General features: G+C 47.1%; 1 protein-coding gene across 1 annotated transcript in view; it reads right to left on the bottom strand.

Annotated features, from left to right (window-relative positions):
- LOC128506942 (integrin alpha-M-like) overlaps positions 1–12,562 on the bottom strand; it is a 100,222-nt gene that overhangs the window by 20,937 nt on the left and 66,723 nt on the right. Inside the window, exons 23-25 of the mRNA XM_053477553.1 lie at positions 12,078–12,157; positions 11,917–11,997; positions 11,719–11,797 (exon numbers count right to left, since the gene is read on the bottom strand). Coding sequence (XP_053333528.1) covers positions 11,719–11,797; positions 11,917–11,997; positions 12,078–12,157 — 240 coding nt within the window. The remainder of the gene's footprint in view (positions 1–11,718; positions 11,798–11,916; positions 11,998–12,077; positions 12,158–12,562) is intronic.

Here is a 12,562-nt window from a genome sequence, read left to right as displayed (position 1 = left end):
CTCAAGACGCATCTGTTTCTCCAGTACTTGGACTAACCCCCCCCCCGAAAAAAAAAAACAAAAAAAAAAAACTCTTCAGATGTGTTGGACTAATGGTACTTAGTTATTAACCTAGTTAACCCAGTGTAAGTATGTATCCAATGTTGTAAACATTAAAGCACTTTTTGTAAGTCGCTCTGGATAAGAGCGTCTGCCAAATGCCTAAATGTAAATGTAAATGTACTGTGGTTTGTTTACTTCTTTTATACTTCCTGGTTCGCGACCGCATTACTTCCGGGTCCTAGTGCCGATCGCGTCTTGAGTGTGCATGACAGTACCCCCCTGTACAGGACCGGCTTCTGACGGTCCTGGGGTGGAGGATACCCGACGACGGTAGTCTCGAATGAGTTCGGGGTCGAGGATGAACCGGGCCGGAATCCAAGACCGTTCCTCGAGGGTGTGAATCGAGGATCCGACGCACGGTGTAGACGGGACCACCGTCGATGATGCGGGGAGGAGGAGCGGGGGGGGGGTGGGTGGAACCATTGGAGAGGTGATGAAGGGTTTAAGTTGGGATGTGTGGAATACAGGATGAATCCGGAGCGCCGCAGGCAGCTGGAGCCGGTAGGTGACAGGGTTTATCCTTAGGGTGATGCGGTATGGTCCTATAAACCGGGGTGAAAGTTTCTTGGATTCCGTGTGAAGATGTAGGTTCTTTGTGGATAACCATACCTTTTCACCTACTCTGTACAAGCGCCCCAGAGGGTGTCGACGGCGGTGTTGAGTAATGTATTGATGATTGGCCTTCTGGATAGCGAGGTTGGCTTGGTTCCAGAGCCGTCGACACCTACGGTCCAACTGTTGGGCCGATGGTACGTCAACCTCCGGTTCTTGATGGGCAAACATCGGAGATTGGAAACCATAGCATACCTCAAATGGGCTTAGGTTAGTGGCAGATGAGACGTGAAGGTTGTGAAAAAGTTCTGCCCATATGAGGTAGCGGGCCCAGAAGTGCTGGCGATTAGCCACAAAACACCTTAGGTAGCGCTCCAGTTGTTGGTTGGTCTGTTCCGTCTGACCATTAGTCTGGGGGTGGTATCCAGATGACAGACTACTGGTGAAATTGATCAGACGGCAGAAGGCCTTCCAGAACCGGGCGGTGAACTGGGGCCCCCTGTCCGAGACAATGTCTTCGGGGAACCCATGCAGGTGGACTACGTGTTCCAGTGTTAGTTTAGCGGTGGTTTTGGTTGATGGGAGTCCGGTGAGGGCCACCAGGTGCACTGCCTTGGAGAACCGGTCAACAATGGTGAGTATGGTGTCTTTCTCTTCGGAAACCGGCAGGCCCGTGATGAAATCCAGGGCGATGTCCGTCCAGGGTTTGAAGTGGTTGGAGCTCTCCCGGGGATGGTTGATTGATGTCCTTGGCCCTGGCGCACACCAGGCACGCCTGGACGAACTCAGTGATGTCCCTTCTCATGGAAGGCCACCAGAAAGCCCGTCGGATAAATGAGAGGGTCCTTGGTGTCCAGCGACCGATGAGGAGTGGCCCCATTGGAGGATCTCATATTCTGGGGGGTGTAAGGTCGTCCAGGCGGCACACCTGCCGGCCCCGTCTCTGCAGTCTGTGCCTGGCGGATCCTTGTCTCCAAGTTCCATTGAAGGGGTGCAATGATCCGGGAAGAGGGGATGACAGGCACGGGATCCGCCTGGGGAAGGTCTTCGTTGTACTGTCTTGATAGTGCGTCGGCCTTGGTGTTTTTGGACCCCGGGCGGTACGACAGATGGAAGTCGTACTGTTCAAAAAAGAGAGCCCACCGTGCCTGTCGTGGATTGAGCTGCCTTAGGTTCCTGATGGTTATGAGGTTCTGGTTGTCGGTCCAGACGATGAACGGCTCACTGGCGCCCTGGAGCCAGTGACGCCATTCCTCCAAGGCCCACTTTATGCCCAGCAGTTCGCGGTCCCCTACCCCGTATCGCTGCTTAGTGGGGTTGAATTTCTTGGAGAAGAAACCACACGGGTGTAGTTTCTGGTCTGGACCTCGTTGGGAGAGAACGGCACCGGCGCCCACATCCAATGCGTCCGCCTCCACAACGAAAGATTGGTTGGCGTCTGGGTGGAGAAGGATGGGAGCGGTGGTAAAACGATGACACAGTTCTTGAAAAGAGGAGATGGCGGTGGGTGTGAGACGAAACGGGTGAAGCAAGGGCCTGGTCAAAGCAGTTAATGGTGCTGCAACTGTACTGTAGCCCCGGATAAAGCGACAATAGAAATTTGCAAACCCCAGAAACCGTTGAAGCTGTTTGAGGGTCCTGGGTAGGGGCCAGTGACACACAGCTTCGAGCTTCTGCGGATCCATGGCTACACCCTGGGCAGTGGCGGCCGGCCCATAGGGGGCGCTGGGGCACCGCCCTCCCTGATAAGAGGGGCTAAAAATGTAAAATATATTTTTACATTTTTAATTTTAATTAAGTTTTTAAATTCGGTTTACCCACCAGTATGTGCCTACATGCGATATGAATAACATATACAACATTTCCCACCTAGTGACATTCATTCACCAGTGAATTTCCACAGACAGACTTGTATCGTTTCTGTCATGGGGCGCTGAGAAAAAGCGCCCCTGAGTGCAGCCAAATAGCCAGTCATGTAGCTGTTGCTAGGGTAAATTAATAAATATGCGGCCAATCAGTTTCTCAGAATTTTATGGTCTTGGGGCGCTAAAAATTCTGCCCCAAGCAGCAGAAAATACCGCGAGATTTAAGTTTTTTTTCCTTTTGAGGCGCGGCCAATCAGAGAGAGGCGCGGTCAATCAGAGTAATGATGGCGAACTTAACGAGCGAAGAGCAGTTTCCACCAAATACGGTGAGATCCTTATTAATATACCCGTTTTAGACTGTTGTGTTAAATTGCATTTTTAAAACTGTTTTTCTTTGTGTAAACCACTTTGAGATGCAACTTTGCTTGAAAGGTGATCCAGCTGATCATACCCTTTGATGTTGATTATTGTATTTGATACTCTCTGAAGCATGCATGGCGTATTATACAATGAAAATTTGTTTATTTACTTTATTTGTGAAACTGGTGATTTTGAGGAGGAGATTAAATCATTACTGTTAATTGTAATCATCGTCTGACTGTTGATTTTAATTCTTATATTGGACTAAGCAAAGAAATATTTTGTCACATCAGCCCCACCAGGAAACATTTTCATCAGCCGCCACTGACCCTGGGGCGAGATGACAAAACCCAGGAACGTGGTGGAGTGCTTGTGGAAGGCACATTTTTCCAGCTTACAGTACAGTTGGTGAGCGAGCAATCTCTTAAGAACAGCCCGAACGTGTTGGATGTGTTCCTTGAGGTTATGGGAATAGATGAGGATGTCGTCTAGGTAGACGAACACCCATCGGCCCAGCATGTCTCTGAGGACGTCATTGATAAATTGTTGGAAGGCTGAGGGTGCGTTGCAGAGTCCGAAGGGTATGACCAGGCTCTCGTAGTGTCCGGTGGGCGTGATGAACGCCGTCTTCCACTCATCGCCCTCTCTGATATGCACCAAGTTGTAGGCGCTCCGGAGGTCCAACTTCGTGAAGATGGTGGCACCAGAGAGGGCGTCCAGGGCTGAGTTGGTGAGTGGCAGCGGGTGTCGGTTTTTTATAGTGATCTTGTTCAGTCCCCGATAGTCAACACATGGGCGAAGTTCGCCCCCTTTCTTCTTAACAAAGAAAAACCCTGTGGCAGCTGGTGAGGAGGAGGGCCGGATGGTACCGTCGCGCAAGGCGTTGGCGACGTACTCCTCCATAGCTTGTGTCATGGTGGTCTACAGAGAGAAGAGATGGCCGCGGGGAGGGATGGAGCCCGGCTGAAGTTCTATCGCCAGGTCGTATGGGCGATGAGGTGGTAGGTGAGTGGCTCTTCTTTTGCAGAATACTTCAGCCAGGTCTCGATATTTGAATGGAATGGCGTCGGTGTCGACGTCGACGTCGGGGACTTCGGACTCCTTGGAACACGTCCCAGCCGGTGCCCGGAGGCAGAGCTCGGCGCAGGTCGGCCCCCACTGAAGGATCCGGTTTTGTGCTCTTGAGATGAGAGGGTCGTGCTGTAGTAACCATGGATAGCCGAGGATGACGGGAGGTGATGCGATGGGTGTGAGAAAAAACTGTAGCTGTTGATGTTGGTCGATGATGAACGTAAGAAGTTGGGTCTGGTGAGTGATGGGGCTAGATGAAAGGGGCCGACCATCGACGGATGTGATGTGAAGCGGCTGGGATAATGCCTCGATCTTTACACCCATTTCTTTGGCATAGGTGGAGTCAATGAAGTTCCCCGCGGCACCAGAATCGATGAACACGGTACTTCGGACCTGTTGGTGGCCAAATTGGATGGTTACCTGAACCGTGAGGTGGCCGAGTTCTTCTCAGTTCACCGCATGGACAGGACGCGGGACTCGGGGAAACCAAGAGGAGGCGGTGTGTGTTTAATGGTGAACAGCAGCTGGTGCAACAGCGCGAGCGTTGTTCCTCTCACACGCTCCTGCACACCAAACTTGGAACTACTGTTCATCATGTGTTGTCCTTTTTATCTACCTCGGTAGTTTACATTGGTCATAATCAGCACCGTTTATAATCCACCACAAGCGCACACGGACACTGCCTTATGCGAGCTGCATGAGGCACTCACACAGCACCAAACACAACATCAGGACGCCAAGACTGTGCTTATTGTGGCGGGGGACTTTAACAGTGCCAACCTCAAACGCGCAGCGCCAAACTTTCATCAACATATCACTTGCCCCACCAGGGGTGAAAGGATACTGGACCACTGTTACACTACAGTCAAGGATGGCTACAAGGCACCACCTCGTCCTCCATTTGGTAAATCCGACCATGCCGCCATCTTCCTCATGCTAAAATACAAACAAAGGCTGAAACAGGAGGTTCCGAGTCTCAGCCTCACTCACTCTCAGCACTGGAGCCCCTCAGGGATGTGTTCTGAGCACCCTGCTGTACTCTTTGTACACCCACGACTGCGTGGCTACTACCAACTCCACCGCCATCATCAAGTTTGCTGACGACACTGTCGTGGTGGGCCTGATCACCAACAATGATGATTCGGCCTACCTAGAGAAGATTGTAAATCTGGAGAACTAGTGCCAGAGGAACAATCTCCTCCTAAACGTCAGCAAGACAAAGGAGCTAATAGTGGACTTTAGTACAAAACGGGAGAGGAACTACCTGTCATCTGATGAGGTTCAGCAGATCATCTCGTCATCTAACCCCACCACCTGTTCATTAGACCCAATCCCTTCCACAGTGCTCCAGGCCATCTCACAAGACCTCCTTCTCTTCACCACAACCATCATCAACCATTCCATATCATCTGGTCATGTTCCTGCTGCTTTTTCAGAAGGCAAGGGTTATTCCCATCCTCAAGAAACCCTGCCTGGACCCATCAGAAGTTAACAATTATCGCCCGGTATCACTTCTCTCTTTTATTTCCAAAATTCTTAAAAGAACTGTTTATAACCAAATGTCTCTTTATCTCTCACAGAACAACCTTAATGATCCCAACCAATCTGGATTCAAAGTGGCACATTCTACAGAGACTGCCCTTCTGTCAGTCACTGAGAAGCTCCATGCTGCTAGATCTGCTAAACTGTCATCTGTCCTCATCCTCCTGGACCTGTCAGCTGCATTTGACACAGTGAACCACAAGATTCTATTATCTATTCTTACAAGCCTTGGAGTTTGTGGAACAGCGTGGCAATGGTTTGCTTCTTACCTAGAAGATAGGTCATATGAGGTAACATGGAGGGGATCTACATCTGCCCCACGTAGACTCTCTACTGGTGTCCCGCAGGGCTCAGTACTTGGTCCTCTTCTGTTCTCCCTCTATACCCGGTCTCTTGGTAAGGTCATATCATCGCATGGATTTTCATACCATTATGCAGATGACACCCAACTTACTCTCTTCTTTCCTCCCTCTGACACTCAGGTTTCCACCCGGATCTCAGCATGTCTGGCAGACATCTCATCCTGGATGGCTGCTCATCAGCCATCCAGGATGAGATGCTCAATCTCAGTAAAACAGAACTGTTGTTTATCCCTTGTGACTCATCCCCATGTCAAGACCTTGTGATATCCCTGGACAACAACCAAATCACTCCTTCAACCACTGCCTGCAATCTTGGGGTAACCGTGGACAATCATCTGTCATTTTTCCCACACATCGCTAACCTTACTCGCTCTTGTAGATTTCTTCTTTACAATATCAGAAAAATTCGCCCATTTCTTTCTTTACAGGCTACTCAGGTGCTTGTTTAGTCCCTTGTTATTTCAAGACTGGACTACTGCAACTTACTCCTGGCAGGCCTGCCTCTGTCCTCTGCAACTGATCCAGAATGCAGCAGCACGTCTCGTTTTTAACCTTCCCAAGTTGTCCCACACCACACCACTCCTCCGCTCCCTGCACTGGCTTCCTGTAGCTGCTCGCATTAAATTCAAAATGCTGATGCTTGCCTACAAAGCTGAAAATGGCCCAGCACCCACTTACCTCTCTGCTCTAATCACACCACGCACTGCACCACGTTCCCTCCAATCCTCCAGCACTGCTCGCCTCATTCCACCATCTCTCAGGGATCGAGGGTGGCATTCATCCAGGCTCTTTTCTGTTCTGGCACCTAGGTGGTGGAATGAACTTCCTCTAGATGTCCGTACAGCCGAGACTTTGACTATCTTTAAACGACGACTCAAGACGCATCTGTTTCTCCAGTACTTGAATTAACCCCCACCCCCCCCCTCGCAAAAAAAAAACCCTCTTCCCAGTTGTGTTGGACTAATGGCACTTAGTTATTAACCTAGTTAACCCAGTGTAAGTATGTATCCAATGATGTAAACTTTAAAGCACTTTTTGTAAGTCGCTCTGGATAAGAGCGTCTGCCAAATGCCTAAATGTAAATGTAAATGTAAACTACCAATTCAATTCAATTTAATTCAATTCAATTTAATTCAATTCAATTTTATTTGTATAGCGCTTTTAGCAATTTTCATTGCCGCAAAGCAGCTTTACACAGTCAAAAGCTTTACACTACCAGACCCCCATTATCAACAGGAGCCCAGTGGAGAGAGTGGACAGCTTCCGATACCTCGGTGTTCACATCACACAGGACCTGTCATGGTCCTGTCACATCAACACCATGGTGAAAAAGGCCCGGCAGCGTCTCTACCACCTCAGGGGCCTTAGAGACTTTAGACTGCCCTCTAAGGTGCTCAGAATTTCTACTCCTGTACCATAGAGAGCATCCTGACGGGAAACATCATGACCTGGTTTGAAAACAGCACAATGCAGGACAGACGAGCTCTACAGAGAGTGGTGCGATCAGCTGAGCGCATCATCCGCACCGAACTCCCTGACCTGCACTTGATCTACAGCAAGCGGTGCTGGACCATGTCCAGGAAGATCGTGAAGGACCTCAGCCATCCCAACAATGGACTGTTTTCTCTGTTGCGGTCTGGGAAGCGATTGCCCTCCCTGAAGGCCAACACAGAGAGACTGAGGAGGAGCTTCTTCCCGCAGGCGATAAGGTCTCTCAATCACACCACCACACAGGAGTAATATCTTTTGAACATTGACATTGACTGGACAATCATGGACACATTCATGCAATACATATTTACATATCTGAAACCATTGCACATGTCACTTTCATAAGTCACTTTATACAATACATGTTTATATATTTATCTATATATATATATATATATATATATATATATATATATATATACACAGTGGTGTGAAAAACTATTTGCCCCCTTCCTGATTTCTTATTCTTTTGCATGTTTGTCACACTTAAATGTTTATGCTCATCAAAAACAATTAACTATAAGTCAAAGATAACATAATTGAACACAAAATGCAGTTTTTAAATGAAGGTTTACGTTATTAAGGGAGAAAAAAAATCCAGATCTACATGGCCCTGTGTGAAAAAGTGATTGCCCCCCTTGTTGAAAAATAACTTAACTGTGGTTTATCACACCTGAGTTCAATTTCTGTAGTCACCCCCAGGCCTGATTACTGCCACACCTGTTTTAATCAAGAAATCACTTAAATAGGAGCTACCTGACACAGAGAAGTAGACCAAAAGCACCTCAAAAGCTAGATATGATGCCAAGATCCAAAGAAATTCAGGAACAAATGAGAACAAAAGTAAATGAGATCTATCAGTCTGGTAAAGGTTATAAAGCCATTTCTAAAGCTTTGGGACTCCAGCGAACCACAGTGAGAGTCATTATCCACAAATGGCAAAAACATGAAACAGTGGTGAACCTTCCCAGGAGTGGCCGGCCGACCAAAATTTCCCCCAAGAGCGCAGAGACAACTCATCCGAGAGGCCACAAAAGACCCCAGGACAACATCTAAAGAACTGCAGGCCTCACTTGCCTCAATTAAGGTTAGTGTTCACGACTTCACCATAAGAAAGAGACTGGGCAAAAACGGCCTGCATGGCAGATTTCCAAGGCCAAACCACTTTTAAGCAAAAAGAACATTAAGGCTCGTCTCAATTTTGCTAAAAAACATCTCAATGATTGCCAAGACTTTTGGGAAAATACCTTGTGGACCGACGAGACAAAAGTTGAACTTTTTGAAAGGTGCGTGTCCCGTTACATCTGGCGTAAAAGTAACACAGCATTTCAGAAAAAGAACATCATACCAACAGTAAAATATGGTGGTGGTAGTGTGATGGTCTGGGGTTGTTTTGCTGCTTCAGGACCTGGAAGGCTTGCTGTGATAGATGGAACCATGAATTCTACTGTCTACCAAAAAATCCTGAAGGAGAATGTCCGGCCATCTGTTCGTCAACTCAAGCTGAAGCGATCTTGGGTGCTGCAGCAGGACAATGACCCAAAACAAACCAGCAAATCCACCTCTGAATGGCTGAAGAAAAACAAAATGAAGACTTTGGAGTGGCCTAGTCAAAGTCCTGACCTGAATCCTATTGAGATGTTGTGGCATGACCTTAAAAAGGCGCTTTATGCTAGAAAACCCTCAAATAAAGCTGAATTACAACAATTCTGCAAAGATGAGTGGGCCAAAATTCCTCCAGAGCGCTGTAAAAGACTTGTTGCAAGTTATCGCAAACGCTTGATTGCAGTTATTGCTGCTAAGGGTGGCCCAACCAGTTATTAGGTTCAGGGGGCAATTACTTTTTCACACAGGGCCATGTAGGTTTGGATTTTTCTTTCTCCCTAAATAATAAAAACCATCATTTAAAAACTGCATTTTGTGTTTACTTGTGTTATCTTTGACTAATAGTTAAATGTGTTTGATGATCAGAAACATTTTGTGTGACAAACATGCAAAAGAATAAGAAATCAGGAAGGGGGCAAATAGTTTTTCACACCACTGTATATATATCCCCCCCCCTCCCATATTCCTATATTTCTATATTTTGTAATATTTTTATTATGCCCTTATTTGTACAGTTTGTTTATTTTACTAGTTACATTTATTTTCTTTTGTATTTCATTTCTTTTTATTAATATTTATTCCTTTTATATAGTTTTTATTTCCTTTTTAAGGTCACCGGCGGTCGTACAAGCATTTCACTGCATATCGTACTGTGTATGACTGTGTATGTGACAAATAAAATTTGAATTTGAATTTTTAATTCGATTTGAAACCCCACCCCGAAGTGGTCAGTCAATTTGGGAGAAATTTCATGTGGCAGAGGTGGACCTCTTTGCCTGGCAAGATCAGCAAATGTCCCCTTTACTACTCTCTGACTCTTCCAGCTCCCCTGGGTCTGGACGCCTTGGCCCGTACGTGGCCCAGGTTATGCCTTTATGCGTTTTGCCTGATAGCTCTGCTCCCGGGAGTCTTGGCAAGGGTCCATCAACAGCGTTTGCACCTCTTATTTGATAGCGCCCTGTGGGCCGACCAGAGTGTGGTTCTTGGATCTAGTATCCTTCTTCAACAGCTCACCATGCGTGATTCCAATGAGGTGGGATCTTCTGTCTCAGGCGCAGGGGACGATATTTCACTCCCGGCCCGTTTTTTGAAACCTTCACGTTCAGTCCCTAAACGGGACCAACTAAGTCAAGCTGGTCTCCCAGCCAGCGTAATTAAGACTATTTTAAGTGCTAGGGCTCTCTCCCCTAGAAGAGCTTATGCCCTCAAATGGAATGTATTTAAAAGTTGGTGCATGACGAAGCAGGTAGACCCAGTCCACTGCCGAATTGTTTCAGTGCTGGAGTCTCTGCAGGAAAAGTTGTCCTCGGGCTTGTGCCCTAGTACTCTCAGGATGTACGTAACCGCTATTTCAGCCTGTCACGTCCTGATTGATGGGGTTATTGTGGGAAACACCCCCCTTCTTTTTGTTGAACCACTAGAGCCAGCGCCTCAGGTTTCTGACTCTTAAGATGTTTTTTCTAATGGCCTTTAACTCTCTAAGAGGATTGGAGATCTGTCAGTCAGAGATCAGAGATCTTGCCCCTGGGCTAGTCAGGGCTATTTTGCATTCTCACTGAACTATCTTCCGAAAGTTCCATTAACAACAATAACACCCTATTATTTTTTTAAGCCTTCTGTCCTCTGCCTTTACAGCTTCGGAGCAGGAGAGACTTTACTTACTGTCCAGTACGTGCTCTTCAGATTTACATCCATCGCATCAGCCAGTGGCGTAAGTCAGAGCAGCTTTTACATGTTTTGGGGCCGCAACCGGGCGGCCGCCACTACACTGGGTGAGAGATGCTATTGCCCTCTCCTATGAGGCGCGTGGGCTCACTTCGCCTCTAGGAATCAGGGCTCATTCAACCAAGAGGATCACCTCATCTATTGCACTAGCAAGAGGTATTCCCCTGCAGCAAGTGTGTAACGCAAAGGGGTTTCCTCTCCGCACACATTTGTTAGATTTTATAATCTGGATGTTCATGCCACTCCGGCCTCACGAGTCCTCGAGTCAACTTCCCAGACGTAGTTCTGAGACCTCTCGGCCTTGTGCGCACACGCTACACAACTCAGGGGTCCAGACACTTGCAGTGCGGCGACGTTGATATTCTCGTTCCCATAGCATTTTCAAGTGTAGCCTTTGAAAGGGAACGGGTCTCGGGTTACTTTGCTGTAACCTTGTTCCCTGAAAAGGCGGGAACGAGATGCTGCGTCCCAATGCCGCACTGCCTCGTGACCGGACATCTGTTCAGACAAATCACTCTGAGGAATGTTTCCGGTTCACTCCTATTTATAACCTGCAGGTGCGTCTAATCAGACGACGTCACCCTACCGAGGTTATATAGGCCAAAATTTGGCGTGTTTGATACACACATGCTTCACAAACGGCAACATGAAAAAAGGTTCCCATAGCGTTTTCACACAGCATCTCGTTCCCGCCTTTTCAGGGAACAGGGTTACAGCAAAGTAACCCGAGACGTTTTGCTTGGGTATCAAATACTTATTTCCCTCATTGAAATGCAACTTAATTCATAACATGTGTATCATGTGCTTTTTCTGGATTTTTGGTTGATATTCTGTCTCAATCCTTTACCATAAACCTATGAAAAAATTATAAGACCCTTAATTCCTTTGTAAGTGGTCAAACTTAGAAAATCTGTAGGGGATCAAATACTTATTTCCCCCACTGTATATTTAGGTAAAAGTGCTACCAAAAAAAATTGTTATGCACGTGTGTGTGTGTGTGTGTGTGTGTGTGTGTGTGTGTGTGTGTGTGTGTGTAAACTCACCTTAAACACAATATGGATAGGTTTAGGGCCTTTATCTCCAAGAGAGAAATTCAGATATGTTACAGAAAGCTCAGGAACACTGAGAGAGAGAGAGAGATTAGTTTAGTAATTATAACAGACTGTGTTGTCGTTGGTGGTGGTGGTGTGTGTGTGTGTGTGTGTGTGTGTGTGTGTGTGTGTGTGTGTGTAATTACTCACGAGCTGACGGCCACGTCTACACTGTACAGAACAGGCAGAGTCTTCGTCACTGTGGTGCTACTTGTATTTCTATTGTTATCACTGTGAACACACAACCAACAGCTCAATACACTCTTACTGTGTGTGTGTGTGTGTGTGTGTGTGTGTGTGTGTGTGTTTACCTGCTGGCCACAAGGGTCATTTTCATGATGTCAGTCCAGTTGTAGTCACGAGAGATGCGAAACACACCCTCAAACACAGCCTACAACACACACATGATAATGCTTTAAAGTAAACTGTGGGTTTTTCTTATGTTCTCTCTCTCTCTCACACACACACACACACACACACACACACACACACACACACACACACACACAGTAGTGTGTACTGTGGCTTACTCACACCAGCATGGGGCAGAGCACAGATAAGAAACAGACAAAAGCTGTGATTGATTTTAATCTTTAATCAAAGTGAGAGTAGAGGTGTGAGGATGTGGTAGAGAGAGTGAAGGTCAGGTTGGTGCTCAGGGCCATGATGTTCTGGAGAACACAGCAGGAAGTCAGTGGTAGTATGTGTGTCAGTCAGTCAACCAGTGTCAGCATGTTCCATGACAATTCATACTCACTCTTTCACATGTTTGGATCCCTGTCTATTGTGACTCTCT

Source organism: Clarias gariepinus, chromosome 18 (assembly GCF_024256425.1).
Source record: "Clarias gariepinus isolate MV-2021 ecotype Netherlands chromosome 18, CGAR_prim_01v2, whole genome shotgun sequence".
Taxonomy (NCBI): Eukaryota; Metazoa; Chordata; class Actinopteri; order Siluriformes; family Clariidae; genus Clarias; species Clarias gariepinus.
Note: the sequence above shows the minus strand (reverse complement) of the source record. Positions and strands in the feature narration are given on the sequence as shown.